The sequence below is a fragment of the Eptesicus fuscus genome, chromosome 22 (genome assembly GCF_027574615.1).
Source record: "Eptesicus fuscus isolate TK198812 chromosome 22, DD_ASM_mEF_20220401, whole genome shotgun sequence".
Lineage (NCBI taxonomy): Eukaryota > Metazoa > Chordata > Mammalia > Chiroptera > Vespertilionidae > Eptesicus > Eptesicus fuscus.
This window is the reverse complement of record NC_072494.1, coordinates 22,096,876-22,118,577: the sequence shown is the minus strand read 5'-3', so window position 1 is coordinate 22,118,577 and position 21,702 is coordinate 22,096,876. Positions and strand designations below refer to the sequence as shown.

The 21,702-nt window shown below is 36.8% G+C and overlaps 1 protein-coding gene across 3 annotated transcripts in view; it reads right to left on the bottom strand.

Moving 5' to 3' along the window:
- The window catches only part of RASAL2 (RAS protein activator like 2), a 264,165-nt gene extending 242,463 nt beyond the window's left edge, over positions 1 to 21,702 (bottom strand). For all 3 annotated transcript variants that reach the window (XM_008145887.3, XM_054712291.1, XM_008145888.3), the window contains exon 1: positions 21,313 to 21,702. In XM_008145887.3, coding sequence (XP_008144109.2) covers positions 21,313 to 21,511 — 199 coding nt within the window. In that variant the 5' untranslated portion in view covers positions 21,512 to 21,702. The remainder of the gene's footprint in view (positions 1 to 21,312) is intronic.

The following is a 21,702-nucleotide window of genomic DNA, read 5'->3' as shown; positions in this document are numbered from 1 at the left end:
TTGTGAAAAGAAAACAAGCTCATAGCAAAAATTTCAAAATTCAAAATATAAAAAGTTATATTCTCCCACATCCGGACCTTACTTCTACTTGTGTGAGCTAATGGTAATCCAAGTGTCTTGTGTATCCATTCAGTTAGAAATTATTTACTTTTCATATGCTTGTATTCTGTTTACTTCTAAAGAGAAGAGCCATACTTTATATTAATTTGTATCCCACCCAGCACCTTGCATAGTAGAAAATAAATATTTGTGGGCTTGATTTAATTGTGACTACAAAGTACCTGCTGTTTATTTACTCTTGGAATTAACAATTCCAATAAACCAAGTTGGCTTGTTTGCATACATTTAGTGAAATAAATAAATCTACAAAAACTCATGTCATAGTGCCAACAAGATAACTGGAATAAAAATATATAAGATATTTATCTAAATACAATAATAAAGTATTTGATCCTTCTGGAGGATAAAAATCTTAAGTGTCACACATGGTATCTCACCATAGTAACACTTTGCATATCTGGAGGTAAATTATCTGGTAATTTATACTATCCTCACTTAGGACCTATTCACTTCGAGATTAGAAGTAACACTACCAAGTTTATCTGATCTTCAAGCCTACAGAGTGATAAAAACTGTTATGTTACTATGACAGTAGGAAATTATTTTTTAAAGAGCCTCAAAATGAAGAAAAAAAAATAAAAAAGAAGATGTAAAGGCTCAAGAAAAGGCCCAATGGGGATTTTTATACAGTCAAAAAAAAAAAAAAAAGTCATAGTGATTAAGAGTACAGGCTCTGTGGTCAGATTGCCCAGAATTCACTGCTGCATTCTGCCACTCACAAGTCATATGACCTTGGAAAAATTAAAATTAGTTTACTTCCTGAGGATAATTCACCTAATCCTTAATCCAAGATACTAATATCTAATTTGTGGGTTGATGAAGAAATAAGATAATTAATATAAAATGTTCAGCTTAATACCAATTATCTGGAAAAACCACCACCTCCACTACTCCCAATAATTATAAAGAGAATGTTAAATTAAGTTTGGTGTATACGTTCCATGAGAGCAAAGAATGAATTTGAATATTCCCATTCAAGAAGCTTGCCATGAAAGCGTCTTTGCACTTAATGAGTTACACTCTAATTACCTGGAAATTTGATCATACAAATAATTCATCTGATAACCTGACAAAAAACACTATTTCTAATTGGATTTTAAATGTAAAAATAAAAAATAAAAAAGGGAGGAAAGAAAGAGGAAGTGAAGGAAGTAATACACGACAGGAAAAGCAAAGTCAGATGATCAAGATTAATATTTGGTTATATCTGCCCAATAAGGTAAAGAAAAAAATATTTAGACTTGAGGTTTTTTCCCCGCAAAGGTAACAACCAAAGACTAAGACTAAATCATATGTACTGGATGTGACATTTGGCTTCTTTATATTTCCCATATGATAAACCATTCAAGTCAATATACACTGTAGTCAAGATAGTATTCAAGATTTAACTTATACAAAATTTACAAAAATAAAAGGGTAAGTTCTCTCTCACATAAAGAGGTGATATGGTTGAGGTTATATTCCACTTCGTCTGTAACTCTTGCGTTTCATTTATATCATGTATGTATCTCAAGTGAAGTTCTAAAAAAATATGCTCTTCCCAAATAATCTATCCTTGAAATTTTTAAAATCAGAGAAAGCATTGTCAATGACACAAAGGACTACTGTGTCATGATTACTTACTATTTGCGATAGAAAGAGTTATTGCTGTTTTTGTTATTCCCACAGAGGAAAACAGGGACTACCACTTTCTTATGCCATGAAATGCTTCCACTGCAGAACAAAAAGCACTTTTTTCATGCTGCCTAATTTTTAAGAGGCTGTATATCCCACTAAAACTCAACAATAATTCAAAGCCACTAGAAAATGCCCAAATTAAATATAATATCATTAAATGCTGGATAATAATGATTGTTAGGAGGAAAGTTACTTTAAAAGTATGAATAACCTTTGATAAAACTCTAGCTTCAAACCACAATATTCTCCTATCTGTGACACATTCTGGAAATAAAATTACTCAAAGATTAGCAGACTTGACCTATAATCTGTGGGTCATAATATGACTGAGAGAAAAAGAAGTTATAAAAATGAAGGACCAAACAATGAAAATCAGTCTTAATCTTCTAGCCACTCTAAGTGGATGTTTGCTTCTCTTGCACTGAAGGCCAGGCTTCAATCAAAACTCTGAGTCAGTTTTACTCAGACAGTCATGAGGAGGCCAACTGCACATGACAGCATGCTGTGTAATGCATGACACATCCCGTTTCTGAGCACAGACCTGAAGCATTAAAACAAGATTAACAAAGTCATTTATGGGAACCGAATGAATGTAACTGTTATCTTCTTCTCTTCCCTCTCTTCATAATCTCCCATGGATCATAGAGAACAACTGTCAAAGGACAAAGCAAGTAGAAATCCCTTCACTTTTTTATTTTTTACATATTTTTATTTATTTCATCGAGAAGGGAGAGGGAGAGATAGAAACACCAATGATGAAAGAGAATCATTAAACGGCTGCCTCCTGCACACCCCACACTTTGAGCCCACACCCAGGCATGTGCCCTGACCAGAAATCGAACAGTGACCTCCTGGTTCATAGGTCGATGCTCAACCACTAAGCCACACCAGCCAGGCTAGAAATCCCTTTAAAAGGCAGCTAAGATAAGAGAGCAGGAAATCTAGGGCAATTCAATTTTAAGTTGATTAGAATATCACATACATTATCAGAATAAAGAAAAGTTTACTGTTATTCTTCTGAAAAATAATTTAAGTTCTTAGTTTCAAAGGCAAAACAAAATAAGATACTTTTAGAGACAATAAAAAAAAACTTGTGGTATTAAAACCACGATGAGATTCTACTTCACACACATTAGAAGACTATTATTTTTTTTAATACACAAAAAACATAAATAACAAGTGTTGGCAAGGAAGTGGAAAATTGGAATCTTATGAATTGCTGATGAGAATGTAAAATGGTATACAGCCACTGTGGAAAACAGTATGGCAGTTGCTCAAAAAATTAAACAGAATACATGATTCAGCAATTCCACTTCTGTGCAGATACCCAAATGAATTGAATGAAAGAACTCAAACAAGTATTTGTACACCAATGTTCATGACAGCATAATTCACAATAACCAAAAGGTAGAAGCAACTCAAAAGGTGTCCATTGATAGAGAAATGAATAAACAAAATGTGGTCTATACATACATATACTAGAATATTATTGCTTTAGAAAGGAAGTACATTCTAAAACATGCTACACTATGGATGAACCTTTAAGACATTATATTACATGAAATAAGTAACAAAAGGACAAATATTATATTATTTCACTTATTAGAGGTACCTAGAATAGTCAAATTCATAAAGACAGAAAGTAGAATTGTGGTTGCTAGGACTAGGGAGAGAAAGAATGGAAAATTTTTATTTATGGTTCAGGGTTTCAGTCTGAAAAGATGATAAAGTTATGGAGATGGATGGTAGTGATGATTACACAATAAAGTGAATATACTTGATGCCACTGAAGTGTACACTTAAAAAATGGTTCAAGCCCAGCCAGCGTGGCTCAGTGGTTGAGTGCCAACCCATGAAACAGGAGGTCACAGTTCGATTCCCAGTCAGGGCACAAGACCAGGTTGTGAGCTCGATCCTCTGTAGGGGGCGTGCAGGAGGCAGCTGATCTATATCTATAATAATAAAAGTATAACATGCTAATTAGACCAGACGTCCTTCGGGACAACCTTCCAGACGAAGCCAGGGCTGCGAGGGCCAAGCCCCTTGCACGAATTTTGTGCATTGGGCCTCTAGTATATAAATAAAACATTACAGGTTATAAAACTCCCAGCTCTGTCACATAAAACATAAATTGGTTGGTTGCCTTCAGCACTCGCCCTGACTGGAGATCCAACACACAACCTGGATATGTGCCCTGACCAAGATTTGAACCTGCCACTTTTTGGTATACAGGATGACACTCCAACCAACTGAACCACACTGGCCAGGGCACCTTGTAAGTATTGTGTTTTTTTTTTAAATATATTTTTATTGATTTCAGAGAGGAAGGGAGAGAGAAAGAGAGAGCCATCGATGATGAGAGAGAATCATTGATCAGCTGCCTCCTCCACACCCCACACTGGGTATCAGGCCCACAACCCGGGCATGTGCCCTGACTGGGAATTGAACCATGACCTCCTGGTTCATAGGTTGATGCTCAACCACTGAGCCATGCTGGCCAGGCATTCAGTATTCTTAATAAGTACTCAATTGTATAGACAGTTGACCATACAATTTTGTACTGGTTTGCTCAAGTAGAACAGAGGTAAAAATCATGTTTCTAGTTTTGGCCTCCAAATTGGTATTTTATTTCCAAAGACAAGGGATTGAGTCCATCACAGTAATACACTAGAATAACCAAAGAGTGAGCAATAAATTGAAAAAATGGGTTATCATAATATAAATAGTTCTTTCAGAACTTAAAAGATACAGTAACCAGACAGAGGTGATGGTTTCCACCCAGTATGAACTCAATAGTATTCTACTATATATGCTGAATTAGCAAATGTCACATAAAACGGGATAAAAATGCATTCTATTGCATGTAAAATGTTTGTTCTCAAATGCCTTCTGTTTATACTTAATAAAAACTCCATGCCCAGTTATTAGATTTCTAACTGACCCAAGTTAATAAGTATAAATCACTCATTGCATATGAAAAATATCATCTGAATGCTTTATTTTTATCTCTCTCCCTCTCCCTTCCTCTCTAAAAATCAATAAACACACCTTTTTTAAAAATCTGTACTGTTAATTCTTCCCTCAGCCTGGCCTGCACCCTCTTCAATCTGAGACCCCTTGGGGGATGTCTGACTGCCAGTTTAGGCCCGAACCCTGTGGGACATTCCTTTCACAATCCAGGACTGCTGGCTCCTAACCACTCGCCTGCCTGCCTGATTGCCCCTAACCACTTCTGCCTGCCAGCCTGATCACTGCCTAATCGCTCTCCTGCTGGCCTGATTGACGCCTAACTGCTTCCCTGCCAGCCTGATCGCCCCCAACTGCCCTCCCCGGCTGGCCCGATCACCCCCAACTGCCCACCCATGCTGGCCTGATCGCCCCCAACTGCCCTCCCCTGACGACCCAATGGCCCCCAACTGCCCTCCCCTGCCGGCCTGGTCGCCCCCAACTGCCCTCCTCTGCCGGCCTGATCACCCCAACTGTCCTCCCCTGCTGGCCTGGTCACCCCTAACTGCCCTCCCCTGAAGGCCTGGTCGCCCCTAACTGCCCTCCCCTGCAGGCCTGGTCCCCCACAACTGCCCTACCCTGCAGGCCTGATCACCCACAACTGCCCTCCCCTGTCAGCCTGATCGCCCACAACTGCCCTTCCCTGCCAGCAGCCATCTTGTTGTGGCCATCTTGTAGTGGCCATCTTGTGACGATGTTGTGCAAGGGCGTTGCGCGTGATGCCACCTAGGCTTTTATTACATAGGATACCAAAAATATAAATAAAAACCCTAGCTGGTTTAGCTCAATGGATAGAGCCTTGGTCCTGGATTCGATTCCAGTAGGGGGTGTGCAGGAGGCAGCTGATCGATGATTCTCACTCATCATTGATATTTCTATCTCTCCCTCTTCCTTCCTCTCTGAAATCAATAAAAATATATTTCAAAAAAAATTATATATACATATATATAAATAAAACATTACTGGTTATAAAAGTCCCAGCTCTCCAATATAGGTTTTTAATGGACCACAAAGATACTGGTTCTAACAAATAGTACAGGCAGTTCATGACTCATTCGTTTTGACTCATATTAAGATGACATGCAAGAATGCAAACAGATAAATGACTTCTTACGTTAATTTTGACACCCATTTTCACTGCATCCCTACTACAGTCTTCATTCCTAAAGACCTGAAAATTTTCATTTTTCTCCATTTTTTACTTAAACATGGCTAAAGCAGACAGTATCTTTTTTTTTTTATTTAAAGTGCCTCCAAAATACTCAATTTTTTCAACTCCCATGTTGGCTTTACAAAATAAATGCACAATCCCACACTTGACTATTTTTTTTATATACAGGACAAAAATAGGATTGCTGATAAAACAAACTAATGCTTTCACACTTGCCTAACATTCCAAAACCACTCCGTTGAACATTTCATGAGTCTCAGGCTGGTGGCACATTCAGCCATTGATTTTTCTCAGCAGTTAACAACAGGGGTCAGGCTCCATGTATTCCATGCTCCTTAGAGAAGACTCAGAGTGACCTTTGTCTTCAAGGTATAGAACACCAAAAATAAAAACAAGGCAGTCCTAGAGCCAGGCTCAGCTTTTAAAAAAACATCTATCTCCAAAAGTTTCCAAAGAAACCCAGAAATGAAAAACTGTATCAGGAAGGCTAAACTCAAAAATGAGGTGAGGTTAGGGAAAAATGCTGAAGATTAAAAAAAGCAGAGAGAATGCTAGGGTTTTAGGGGGGAAGAGTTTAATGACAAGAAATGACAAAAGAAAGCAGAACTACTTGATTTCTGTTAGTAGAAAGTAGATCGAACACTTGGATCGGAGTCTCTAACTCTGAGCAAGTTACAACCTGCTCTAGACTCAGTTTCTTCATCTACAACCCTATCTAATTCACAAAGTTGCTATGGGTAACACTAAAGGAGATGTATATCATACATGCCCAAGAGCTACACCAATATACATTTTTAATCCTTAGTACACAAAATACATTTTTTAAAGGAATAGTAAGAGGAAATTAGAAAAAGAGAAAAGAATTATTCACAAAATCTCTGAAGCTAACTTTACATAAAGAAAATATTGTGCTGATTTTCATAAAGCAGTTAGGGTAGGTCCCAGAAACTGGAAACCAGTAAGTCTGCTGAAAAACTGGAAACTGTATTATGAAACAGGTGATTTGTGAAAAGCTGGAGAAAAGGGGGTTACTGGGATCCCGCTCTGTAACACATTAAAAAAAAACCTGAAAGAATCATATCATATTCCAAATCTTAATTGTGCTTTATTTATAAGATCTTGCTATTTCCTTCACTCGGGGTATATTTTAATTTTAAATATAAGTACATACATTTTAAATGCAGATTTATTGGTTACTTGGAAGACATATTTAAGGGCTTTTTAAACTAAAATATGAAAACATCATACAATGCTTAAACAGAATGGGTTAGAGTTGAGTTCATTTTGAAAATGTAATCTGATTTTGAGATGGTATCCCAAAAAGCTACTAAGGTCAAAACATCAACAATTATCAGTTACCAGTTACTTTATTATTTAAAGGTTTCCAGTTAACTCTATTAGAGAAAATTAAGAGGAATATTTTGATCTCTGAAAACACAAAAAGTTAAGGGGACTATTTTGAGACCTAAAATTAAAAAACTTTTAGAACATTGGAAAATATTTTTGTGCTCTTTGGCCAGACAAAAATTTCTTAAGTAAAATACCAAAAGCACAATCCACAAAAGTAAAATAAAATATTGATAAATCAACTTCATCAAAATTAAGAACTTCTATTATTTGAAGACATTGTTAAGAGCATAAGGTGAGTCATAGATGGGAAAAAAAACTGCAAATCACATATCTGATTAATAACTTGTATCCAGACTAAATAAAGAATTCATATAACTCAATAAGAAAAACCCAATTTAAAAGTAGACAAGAGATTTGTTGTGATATTTCACTAAAGAAGATATATCGCCGAAACCGGTTTGGCTCAGTGGATAGAGCGTCGGCCTGCGGACTCAAGGGTCCCAGGTTCGATTCCGGTCAAGGGCATGTACGTTGGTTGCGGGCACATCCCCAGTAGGGAGTGTGCAGGAGGCAGCTAATCGATGTTTCTCTATCATCGATGTTTCTAACTCTCTATCCCTCTCTCTTCCTCTCTGTAAAAATATCAATAAAATATATTTTTTTAAAAAAGAAGATATATCGATGTCTGATACACACATGAAAAGATGCTCAACATCATCAGTCACCAGAAAAATGCAAATTAAAACCACAATAGATATCACTACACACCTCTTAGAAAGACTAAAATTAAAAAGACTAACAATACTACATGTTGGTAAGTCAGTGAAACTGGAAATGTGATAGTCAGATATTCCACTCTTAGGTTTTGCTCAAGAGAAATAAAAACTTATGGCTATAGAAAAACTTGGATGCAACTGTTAACAGCAGCTTTATTTGTCACAGCCAAAAAGCTGAAAATAACCCAAATTTCATCAAAAGGTAAACTGATAATTGTGCGATATCTATTCAAGGAAACACTACTCAGCAATACAAAGAAATTAACTACTGTACATGCAATAACACAGAGGAATCTCCAAATGTGCTGAAAGAAACCAGACTAGAAATAAGAATACATTTGCCGAAACCGGTTTGGCTGAGTGGATAGAGCGTCAGCCTGCGGACTGAAAGGTCCCAGGTTCGATTCCGGTCAAGGGCATGTACCTTGGTTGCGGGCACATCCCCAGTAGGGGGTGTGCAAGAGGCAGCTGATCGATGTTTCTAACTCTCTATCCCTCTCTCTCCCTCTCTGTAAAAAATCAATAAAATATATTAAAAAAAAAAAGAATACATCGTATGATTCTATTTATATAAAATTCTTGAAAATCCAAAAAGACTGAAAGCAGATCAGTGCCTGCCTGGTGATGGTGGGAAGGGGAGAGGAAATGGGCGGGAGGCTTATAAAGGGATGCAAGGGAACTTTTTGGAGGAAATAAATGTTCACTTTCTTGATTGTGGTGGTGATTTCATGGTTATTTACATATTTCAAAACATATCAGATTACATTTTAAACATGTATAGTTTGTTGTATGTCAAATATATCATATTAAGTTATTTTTTAAAGATGTATAAATTTATCTGAATGTAAGACTGTAACTCACTTCCCATTGCTAAACTGCCAGTTGCTCAAAAGAATCACAGATTTGAAAAAACTACAATCAGTTCAGAATTGATTCACATAGGTTACAATGCTTTAAGTCTGTGTCCTTGAAATATAAACCTTAGGATACAAACCATAAGGATAGCTAGGTTCAAGAGGAACTAAGATGAAAGTGAACCAGGACCATCAAGAGACCATATTCCTGGGCTTTTAGGGGGGAAAAATGTGAATTCTATAAATATCCTAAAACATCTGTTATGTGGCCAACCTGTGATCAATGTTTTTCACCTGGTTCTATGAAAGTGGATTCTCTTTTTAGAATTACTGATACTAAAGTGGAGAGCCCCTTCAAATTTAAACCCTGGAATAAACAAAGCTATGCCCCAGATGAATATAACTTATGGTTCTTAAGAATGTGTTCTCTTAAATTTTGGTATTTTCACTGGCATGATCAAACATAAATAACAGGCCAAGAAAGGCATGCTTTTATAGGAAAAAACCTACTTTCATATTTTGTGTATTACTGCTAAAAAATATTTTAGATCTCTAACAGACTTTGTTTAACCTTTTTTAAATATAGACAGATTCACACCACTCACCCACATACCGTTTCTCATGTCTACAATTAATAAATTTGGACAACTCTATGAAGATATTTGATATGACATCCAAAGCAGGTCAAATGTGATTATTTTATAGTTACGGTGCTATATAAAACACATACTTAAATTGCAGCTTCAAGGTTCAAATTAACAAACATCACACTCAATGTTTTTTATAACAAGAGTTTGAAATTTTTATCTGTGTGAAGCCAAGTTATATAGTACTTAAGAGCATATAACTTAAGAGTGAACTGCCTGGATTCAAACCCTATTCAGCCACTTACTTAGGCAAGTCTCTGATTCCTCATCTATAAAATGAAGATAATAATAGTATTTATCTCATAGGGTAGTTATGAAGATTAAATAAATTAATAGGCATAAAGCACCTAGAACTGTGCCTTGCTCATAGTAAGCACCCAAAAAGTTTTACTTTGTCATGTTGTTATAATTATGCTCATGAACCCTAATATGAACTAAATTATAGACTTTGGGTGATGGTGATGACTTCATCAATTGTAACTAATGTGCCACCCTGGTTAGAGATGTTGATAATGGGACAGGCTATACATTACTATAAAAGATTTAAATGCAAAAAAATGAAAACAAAAAAGGACTAGACAAACCAAAGAAGGACTAGACATAAAACCAAAGGCCATAAAAAAATAAAAAGACATATATTCAAAAAAATAAAAAGACATATATTCAACTGCATAAAAATAATTTCCCATATGTGTGGGAACCAGGGGGCATATGGGAAATCTACCTTCCTCTGAATTCTGCCATGAATCTAAATCTGCTCTAAAAAACAGACTCCTTAAAAAAGAAAATTTGGTTAACTGGTTAATGAGTTATGAACCATGATTTTTCGGAGCCCAAATCCTACTCCTACCCTTTTTTCCCCCTGAAGATTTAAATCACTTTTGTCATTTATGTTTTCTTGTTATCATTCTTTGAATGTGGTTTTGTTTGACATTACAATAAACTTCCCTACAACATACCTAAATTGATGCCATGATAAAAAACTCAGTCATTAACACATTACTATAAAAGGTATACACCTGTTATTCATCCAGCTAAAATTAAGTAAATCTATATTCAAATCATGTTCAGAAGAACTTTTATGAATGTCAATTCCTTCTTAATACTCCGAGAAACAGAGTAGAAAGAGGACATGAACAGCTGAGATGAAAACCACCAACTACGTTCTTCTTAGAGTACCTAAGACATTATGTGTCTATGTCAAGTTATTTCAGTTGGAGAGTCTAACATAGTATAAATAAGGCCATGGTCATGGATTTGACCTTTAGCAGACAAACTGCTTTGACTCTACTCATTCCCTTTCCTCATTCGCTTAGAAACATGCCTTTAAGCAGGAGTACCATTGGAAAAACAACTCACATTTTTGAAGGACGGTCTTATAAGTATTAGAACTTTGAGGACATTTGATAGGTGCTAAGTAATGTTTAAGGCACCACATGAAATATATGTAAAAATACTGCAATATGTTAAAAGTAGCAACACAGAAGTAAGACTTAAAATAGGAGCCATACTTTCATATACTTGTAGCAGTAATTGCTTTCCAGGAAAGTCACACTAAGTCTCAGGTCTTTAAAAATACTCTTCTAGAAATTCAGCCTAAGGAACAAGTCAAAAGTTCAATTCAAAGACTAGTGCACAAAGATAACTAGTAGACTAGTAATATAAAAATTTTGAAAAATGTTAATGTCTAAAATAGAATGGTTAGATAAGTTATGTTAACTTAGTCATTAACAAATTATATTTCCTAGCATAAAACCTTGATAATAAAGCAATGTAATACTAGCAGACCAACAGAACAAAGTAGAAAATCTTGAAATAACCCAAAATCCAAATGGCAATCTAGAAAAGGATAGGGGAGTCATCTTAAATCAATGGGGAAAGATAAAGATTATTCAATAAATGATATTAGGACAACTGGAAAGCTATCTTTCTAAAAATAAAATTATATCCATATATCATACTTTATACCAGGATGAACTCCAAATGGATCAAAGATTTAAATGCAAAAAAATGAAAACAAAAAAGGACTAGACAAACCAAAGAAGGACTAGACATAAAACCAAAGGCCATAAAAAAATAAAAAGACATATATTCAACTGCATAAAAATAATTTCCTCATAGAGATGAAAAAAACACAAAAAAAATACTGACAACTCATCACAGATAAAGGGTTCTTTATTTAATATACTAAGAGTTCCTACAAATCACTAAGAAAAAGATCCAACCACCTTTTAAAAATAGGCAAAAAAAAAAAAAAAAGAAATATAATTGAAGCCGTTTATAATAGACTGACTCCTTACAAAAATGATGACACCGACTCTACATGGACTGATGATATGTGGTAAAACTGCTCATCTAGCCATGGAGTTTACCTTCACCTCCAAAGGAGAGTACAGCTCAACTTCACTGAACCTTTTAACATTCATCCTCAACTTTAAAGAAGGGCATATGACATGGGAGAGAGTGATTGCACCAGAGAACTTCAGCCATACAACAGCTAGCCCAGAACTGATTTTTTTTTGTAAATTTGAGACATATGTAAACGTGATTTTAAACCATAATTCCTGTTGTAAATCAGACTCCAGCAATTTTTGTTGTATGATTTTGTTTCTTGTAAAGTGTAACTGTCCTTGTACAAAATGCTCATATTTAATTATGAACTGTTTTAAATCATTATCAAAGTTATAAGAAATGTTTGGCTTGCTGTGTGACGCAACAGATATACAGACCTTTCAAGTCATGTTGTGTTTGGACTTGGGGTTGGGACAGAGAGAGCAGCAGCCATGTCAGCTAGATGCTCAACTGTACACATGATTATGGAGAAAAATTCCAAAATCTTATAAAGCCGAACATCCAGGGAGTTAATTGGAAATTATCTTTGTTCTTGGCAGTGGGATTGGCATTACTGATTAAGCTGGTCCCTTCAATTAATTGTCTTTTAGGTTGTTCTCTACTTGTTGCCATGAGTACTGCAGGTTATACAGGATATTCATAAGAATATCAGTCTTGGGGCTAAAATGCCTTGATTCTTTGCACCTCTTTTACAAGTCCTTACTTTTAATTAATTATTAATTGATAAGCAGCAGCTCCCTCCAGATAGTAGGAGACTGCTACATTTTGCTATCATGACTGGCTGGGCCTGGTGCTGTTCCAAGTAAGATATTCTGAATTCCATTTTATCAATAAAGCTTGATTTAAAAAACAAGAAAAAAATGGGCAAAAAAATATGCACAGTTCACAGAAAAGGATATATTTAAATGCTCTATGAGATATTCAATCACACTTACTGTAACATTAAATTAACACTTTCTTTTACCTTTTAGATTGTCAGATTCAAAAACTCTTGATAATTTCCTATGTGTAGGAAAGTAAGCACTCTCACACCCTGCTGATGAAATGTAAATAGGTACAAAAAGAGAAAGCAATTTGGGAATACCTGTCAAAATTACAAATATGCACATAGAAATTTTATGCACTTTTCTAATAAACTCACACTCAAGCAAAATGACTTATATTCAAGATTATTCACTTGTACCAGAAAACTTGGGGAATGATTAAATAAATTACTATTCATCCAGGCATTATGCAGCCATAAGAAGAATAAGGAACTGCTTCACAAACTGACAGGAAAAATATATCCAAGATTATTAATAAGTGTGTGTGGAGGGGGGATGTAAAAGAGGAATTAACACAAAGTGCAGATCATTTCCTGTAATGGGTTATTATTTGTGTAAAAAAGGAAAAAAGCAAATGCACAGTAAAAATTATGACAGTATTAATTCAGATATAAAGCAATCAACAACAACTGGCTCCAGACTCCCAGAACACCTAGCCAACCAACCTCTTCTGCAGGCCTACCCCAGTCATTTCATTAACCTCACAAAAAAACATAGTATTTTTTAAACTAAATTTCTTAGACCCCACTCTTGGCAGAGTTTTTACGTAGCTATTTATCTGCTTCCATGTGCATGAAATAGGTATGGAAGGATATGCAGGAATTTCAAATATTTATTGATTGTGTAGAAGGGACAATGATTGCCTGCCAGAGGGGTGAGGGAAGAGGGGTGAGAGAGACCCCATGGATACCCTTCATATCTTTGGGGGGGGAGGGGAAACATATATATATATATATATATATATATATATACACACACACACATACATATATATATATATGTATGTGTAACCCATTTTTAAAATTAAATTTAAAAATAAAACATTTGAAAAAATTTTAACATGCTCAAAACCATTAGAAAACACACTGTTAGAACAAAAGCAGGAAGGTAAAATACATATAGTATGATATCAAATATTTTTCAAAAAAAGTACTTCTGCACACAGAAAAGACTGGAATAAAATACAATAAAATATTAAGAGAATATCTATCTCTGAGTGATGAAATTACAGGTGATTTTAATTTTCTTTGGATTTTCTTGTAATTCAAATTATATTCATGGATTATATTCATAATTAGAAAAAATGTATTAATTTTTTAATTATATGAATCAGAGAGGTTAGAAATTAAAATGGAAGGTAGAAAGTTATTAGATATTATCCAGGGTTCTAAGCATCATAAATGAAACATTCAAATTTCCTTAAAATATCACTTCCAATAGCAGAATACAGAATTTATGGATAAGGGATTTAGGAAAGCAAAGATTAAAATATATTATCTGTCCTCTAGTCTACCTCTAAAGGATCACTCTGGAATTATTCTCATCCTGCTACTTTCTGGATGTTTTGTCCATTTTTGTTTTCTGTTATCTAGGTAATGGTACTTCCAGCGTTTCCCTTAAAGACTGTGAAACTAACAATCTGCTCTTTCTCAGTGTGGAGTGTTCCTGACCTCCAACTTTGAAAGGCCATCTCCCTAAGGGAAAGCAGTAAGATCTACAAGCTATTACAGGCGGCTGAGGAATCTGAGGTTGAGTTCTAATCCTGACAAACTGTGGAATTTGTCTCCAATTTTGGGAATAAACTAAACTTCCTGAGCCAGTTTCCTTAATGAGGAAACAAAAGATTGTCTTGAAAAATATTTGCGACTATCAACTTTAAAGTTTCTTTTTTAACTTTTCACACTATACTTCTGAATTTTGTTTCCTTGCCTTACGTTAAATATTTTCCTAAATTTTCACTCTCCCAACTGGTGTATACAAGTCTTACCCATCTCTTACACTCGGGAGTTGAACAGGGAGTACTTTCAGAAAGCCTACTGAAAATGACACCATGTGAATAGAATTTGAGCAATGTTGAAGACAATTTATGGAGAAATAAGAATGTAATCAGGATCTAAATTGGATCCTTATGAGCAAAGTAGATGCAGACAACTAATTAATGTAACCAACACTTGGGAAAGGAAGGTAACTCCCACATCTCAACCCTGCTGTCGAGACAAGGGACAGAAGATGATAACTCCTGTATGACCATCTAGCAAATGAACTTTTGTCATGCCTTCAAAGGCTCAATTTTCATTTCTTTTTCTTTTTACAGTAAACCCACTAACACACTGTACTGAGCCTCAAGACATCTTTCTATTTTTCCTACTATTTTTGTATCATGTACTTCTTGATGGATGCTTTCTCACTAGAAAATAAGCTACATTAAATCTGTAAAGGATACTCTACCTACAGGTCTTAAGAAGCACTTGATAGCCTTTGGGAAGAAAGGTGTTTTTACAAACATCAGAGAACAATTATCCTTCTGCCAAGACCAGGTGAAGCAATTTCAGCACACTGTAAACTCCTCCTTCTAGTTAACAAGACCAAACACCTCTCTGGTTACTTAAAAGTTATTCTAATAGGGAGGGACAAAGGAGCAGCCAGTTAAATTTTTTCTGGATTAACTCAGTCATTAGTTGAATGCTTTTTTTGTGGTTCACCTACTTAAAAGGTGATCAAATCACGTTGTGTTACTGAAGAGAGCAACCTGCAAAGAACAATTACATAAACTCTGCTTCAACTTACCTCATCCTTCTTTCTAATGAAACAAAGCATTAGAAACCACTGTCTTACCATCATTTATTTCCTTAGTAATCTCAGTAAAGCCTACTTTCTTTGTCATGTGAATCCCTTTTCTTTTCCTTAGCAAATCAGAGAAAATTATTGTTCATTCAACATAATAGGACACAACTCCACATCATTTTTATTAAAGTGTATGCACTGAATTTTATCATCTGAAAAAGATAAAGGAAATCCTTATAAACAAACTATCCTCAAATAAATAGGGACATTCTAGAACTTCATATTATTCTGTCAGAAAATTTGTACAGAACCTCAATTCCATTCCTGCAATTCCTAAATCCAAAAAGCTCTGAAAACCTTTTTTTCATAACCTCTTTAGCAGTAAAATCTGACCTGCACTGACATTATTTATAGTCTTATACCACACTTAGTGTGAATATTCATTTATTTAACTGCAGAAATATTTAACACAACTGATTCCTGAATGTTGCTCCAGACCCAACTAGGGAGTTAATGTCACTGTATATATACACCATATTTTCTAAAATAAAAAATTTTTGAAACACTCTAATCCAAATGGTTTTGAAAAAGGACTGTGGATGTACAGTTTCGTTCTTTGAAAATATTTTTATTCTTTGAAAATGAAATATCAATAAACCAACATGACAGAGGATAGAAAAATACTAAGAGGTTATAAAGGAAACTGTCCTTGATCTGTAAACATTAATAGAACACATGATTTAAATGAGATCTATAAATTATCTTTCAAAGGAATAAATAAAGGGTTCATTGAAATCAATGTAATTTAAAATAAATAATACTAGTATATGCTTAGGCATTCTTTTTTTTTTTTAACAATTTTATTTTATTATGTTTTTTAATCCTCACCCAAGGATATTTTTCCATTGACTTTTAGGGAGAGTGGAAGAGAGAGGGAAAGACAGAGAAACATCAATATGAGAGAAACACATCGATTGGTTGCCTCTTGCACGGGGCCCAGGCTGGGGAAGAGCCTGCAACCAAAGTATGTGCCCTTGACCAGAATTGAACCCAGGACTCTTCAGTCAGCAGGCCGATGCTCTGTCCATTGTGCCAAACCAGCTAGGGCCTTGAAAGTTCTCCTATTTCAGTAAAGAACTGATTACTCCTAATGTATATAAAATGTATTGGAGATCATGGGAAACTGTCAACATTCACAGTCAATGCCACATCCTCAGTACTGAACTCAAGCTAAAGATCCTAAGACTCTTTAAATTACTAGTATTAATGCTCATCTATAAAAATTCAATTAACAGTATTTGAGGAAATTAAAACACTTAAGTAACATGAACATATTTGGGAATGTACTGGATACACATTACTGATTTTCTTCTAGCAAGCAATTAGCTAGAGCACACAAAACTTTTAGACTTGCTTGAATAATATTCATTTACATATTAAAGCAAAACAGAAATGGTAGGGTTCATATTTAAGACATGGAAGAATGAATGATGTGCTAAGAATATTCAGTTAGTTATGTTAAGAACATCTTTGTATAAGGTCAGTTAGTCACATCTAATTCATACTGGACCAAAATGAAACAACTTCCTGGACTTGTTACTGCTTGCAACATTTTAAGTAAATACAGAGGCATAGTTTCTAAAAGTGCAATAAAGCGTATAGCGTATCTCATCCTTTGTCTTAATTTGTGAAGCATAAGCAATATTATTTACTACACCAGGCAAAACTTCTGCCCCCATCAACTCATATCCAGTTCATGAGAAATTCTTACCAAATTCCCACTGTCATATTTCTAGAATTATATGGTATTTAATGCAGTATAATTAACTACCTCTTTCTTCTGCTTGCTGAAATAGTTCCAACCTTTAGAAATTGTAATAAACAATGAGCTGTATACTAGCTTCATAGTAACCAATAATGTTGATATTATGTATTTTATTAATTGAATATTTTAGATAAGTCCTACTGATATTATTAAAATTAAAAACTGTATGATTTCTTGGGGATGTCTTTATTGTGATAACTATATTTCCAAGAATACTTCTATGCAGACACTTGCAGACCTGTCTTACTGATGGGTGCCACGCTCCAAGACAGGCACTGTTGCTACAGACTGTATTTCAATTTCTCCCAAAGGGTGTCCTACACTGGCTATCCATTCATGGGAAGGTAGTTAATCTTAATGTTCTCATTGTTTACCAGAAAGCACAGAGAGGCTGCTTTGCCGCTCCCGTTTCCTTTTGCTAGCCTGCTGAGCTTTTTCAGCCAATTGACTCTGCTTTGAGGCTATAAATATCTGAAAAATGTTCTGCATTTGATGCTCTTGGATTCTGCATCCATATTTAGCTGTTTGTGGCATGCCTTTGTTTAAGCTACTCTACCACCCATACAATCAGTCCGGCTGAGATCTGGATGGTCAAAGGACAGATGGATCAACATTCAACAAACACTGACTGACTCTGAGCGAGGTACCAATCTGCTAGACACAGTGACAATAAAGGGGGTGGCAAGACAGGAATGCAAAGATAAACAAGACAGATTCCCTGGTGTCAGAAATTTCATAGCCCTGACAGGGCATGGGCACAACTTATTGTAATACTGAAATACAACAAACGAAACATTTTACAAGTAAAGGAAAATGAAGACTAAAACAGCATAAAGTTTTCTCTTAGCTATGTCTCAAAGATGTGTGTTTGTGTTTTAAATATAGATCCACCTATTACAAAGCTCTGAACATATTCCAAAAAAGTTTTCCAATCATGACAATGCACTACACAAAACTCTAGAGATTATATATATATATACCTATATATATAATCTATATCAACTTTGGCAATAGCAAGCTCAAAACAGTGCCTAGTCTTCCAATTTTGTGAGGTAAACTAATAAAATATCGTTTCTAAAAGTTTCTGTTAAGATCCTCTTTGGGGTGGGGGGTACTTTTGTCATTGTTGTGCTTATTGGTTACAAAGATTAGTGTTCTGCAGAGCATGTGAACCATAGCCAGAAGCCAGCAGCACTTAATAACAGCTCCTTTTTGCACCCCATTCTAAAATCCACTTGGCTATTTCAGGTTAGGTCTCAATTGAATGAGCTAGACTTGAGCAAGATCCCCATCCCCACCTTCCTATCTTGTGAAAACATTCCCAACAAATATACATCTGCCCTCAACTTTCCTTCTTTCAAAACTCAGTTCACTGACCTCTTGATAAAAGTGCTCCCCAGGATCCTCTGACAATCATGATTTAAATGCATTCAGGGCTTGCCTGATGCCTAACCCCAAGAGTCCGGCTGAAACTGGCAGGCCTAGCTGTAGGTAAAATAATAGGGCAGGCCATAGAATCAGACAACTCTAAAGCTAAAATGGACCACAGATACCAATTACTCCAGATTCCACATTTTACGTAGAAACTTAGACCCACAGAGTTAAAATTACTTGCCCAAAGTTAGACAACCAATTTGTGGCAAAGCCAGAACAAAAAACCAAGTTCTCAACCCCCAGTTTTATACTCTAGGTTTCTTTAAAAAACATTAGACTACACTCATCAAAGTCTCTTTAAATTGTGTAGAAGAATCCAGATGTTCCAAAACAATCAGGATTTTGAACGCCCAAAACAAATAAACAAGAACACCAAAATGAACTAGTGTTTTTCAAATTGATTTTCTACATTCTATTATTTTCCTTCAAAGCATTTCGAAGAGCCTTAAAAACTACCTAAGAACATAAAAAGCCAACAGTCATTCAGATAGTCTGGAATATTTACATCAAACTAAAGACAACAAAGCAGTATCCAGGATGAGTTGCTTTAGTTTTGAGGAAGGAAAGTAGCCGTTCTAAACAATAAATAAAAACAACTTCTGGTTAATTGATAGGGAAGACAAAAAAGTTACAAGGCAATGGAAAGTCTGCAACTTGAAAATGAAATGAACACTGTATGAGACAGAGACCATATATGTATGTGTATATGCACAAACATATTTAAGAATACACACACACACACACACACACACACACACACACACACCTGTCACAAATCTAGCCCTAGGAATGGACTACAAAAACAAACACATATTTTTATGGGTTACATGCAAAGAATGTTAGTTAATCTAGGTCTAGAAAACCCAGAGAGAATAGTTTTGGACACTGAAATGCTGAATTATTATTCTTACAGTAACAGGGCCCTATCTCTAACGTCATATAAAAACAATATGCCAAAGAAGTGCGTAAGGACAGAAAAAGACTAGCATGGGAAAACCTCCATATATACTCTAGTTCAAGCTCATTTTCAGATTCTCACCAACCTTTGCTATAAACTACAGGCTAAGTGGGATTAGCAGGTGGATGGAAAATCAGGCCCTAACGTTTTTAACTGGCTGAGAATGAACTGGGTGCCCTTGCATCATCTCCCACTTCTTTTCTGTAATTCTTTCAGTTAATTAGAATAACATCAAGAAACACATACACATCAAGCAAAATACAAAGTGGTACATACATATATATCCTTAAGAACTGGTTATAGGAATAATATCCTTAGAACTGTAAGGGCCATTAAGAGATTATCTAATCCGATCTGTTCATTTTACAGATGAGGAATCAGAGGTCGAAGAAGTGACCTGATCTGCCCCAAATCACACAAGACATTTAGTAGCAGAACTGAGACAAAAACTCAAATCTCTGCACTCCTAGTTCTGTGATCTTTCTCCCAGTGAGAGACTTCATGTCTTGACATCAGCTGAACTATCCAGAGAGACAACTTCTAAGTCTTGGTCGCTCGTGAACAGAAAACACATGCCCTGTTCAGCAGGATGAAGAAAGAAAGGTAATGTACTTGGATCACTACAAGGCTTAAACGTACATAACTGCCGTGTAACATCCTAACGTTGTGTTTGATCCCAGGGGCTTCAAGTTTGCCATCTTAGACTCAGTTAGCCCCAGGACTAATGTCTTTGGTGTCCATGCCAGCGAGGTGATAAACATCCTGACCTCCTAATATTTTGGAGAGACACTGCTCAGTCCTCAATGCCGGGCGATAAATCCTTGGGCTATGAGTTTTCAAAACCAGCACGGTTTCAATGATGCCACGAGGCTCACCCAGGATCTCATCATTCCGTTTTAATTAAAGAGGTGGTTACCAGGAATGCAGAAAGGGAAAGTTTTAATGTGTGCTCATCGCTTTTAACTTGCTGAGTAGCAGCCCAGTCACTTTCCAAAGGGAACCAGAAACAACAGTGCAATCTGCAACCGTCCACACCGGTTGGTCTAATTGTCTTTGGAAAGTGAGGTTCAGAAAGAGGTGACAGATTAGTCTTTCCCCACCAAATATATACATGTGCTAAGCTCCTTCCTATCTCGGTTTCCAGCCTCGCCTCAATCCAGAGAAAGAAAAGGACATCCCCTTCACTTGATCTCATGGTGTGTTCCATCAGACCTTCTTGAGGATCGGCTGACAGTTGCCTCTAAGTAATCACCGAAGAATTAGGTCTGCAGAGCCCAGCACTCCCTTCAACTTACAGCCGGTGCCTGAAAGGGTCCAGAGACCACACGGAGACAGCGCTCTACCCAAAGGCTAGTCTGGAGGAACTTGTCCGAAAGGCACCCCGGGACAAAAAGGGACGTGGGAACCGGACCCAGAAGGGGGGGATTGGGGCGGGGGCCGCTGAGCGCAGGGCTGGCACTAGCTGGGGAATGAATGCCCGCCTCGGCAAAGAGGTGAAACACCGGCCTCTCCGACGGCCCGGCGCGGTCCTTACCGTACACGCGGACCCAGCCCTGCTGCTGGCACACCGACTCCAGGAGGATCCGATCCAACATGCCACCCGCCACGGCCCCGCCGACTGGGACGGCCGCGTCCAGATCCTCCGGGGGCAGCGGCGAATCGGACTCCAGTCCCGGGAACATCTCCGGCCAGGACAGCGCCTCCGCTCCTCCAGACGCCGGGGAGAGCTCCATGGTGCCCGGGGGGGACGCAGCAGGGGGCGGGCGCAAGGCTCCGCGCCCTGCCTGCGGGGAGGGGAGGAGCGCGCGGCGGGGCAGGGACCGAGCGCTGCCGGCGGACGCGGCTCACCTCCTTCCCCGCCGCCCCCTGCCCGCGGCTCGGGCGCTGCAGCCCACCTGCAGCCGGCGCGCGGGACCCCGGCCGG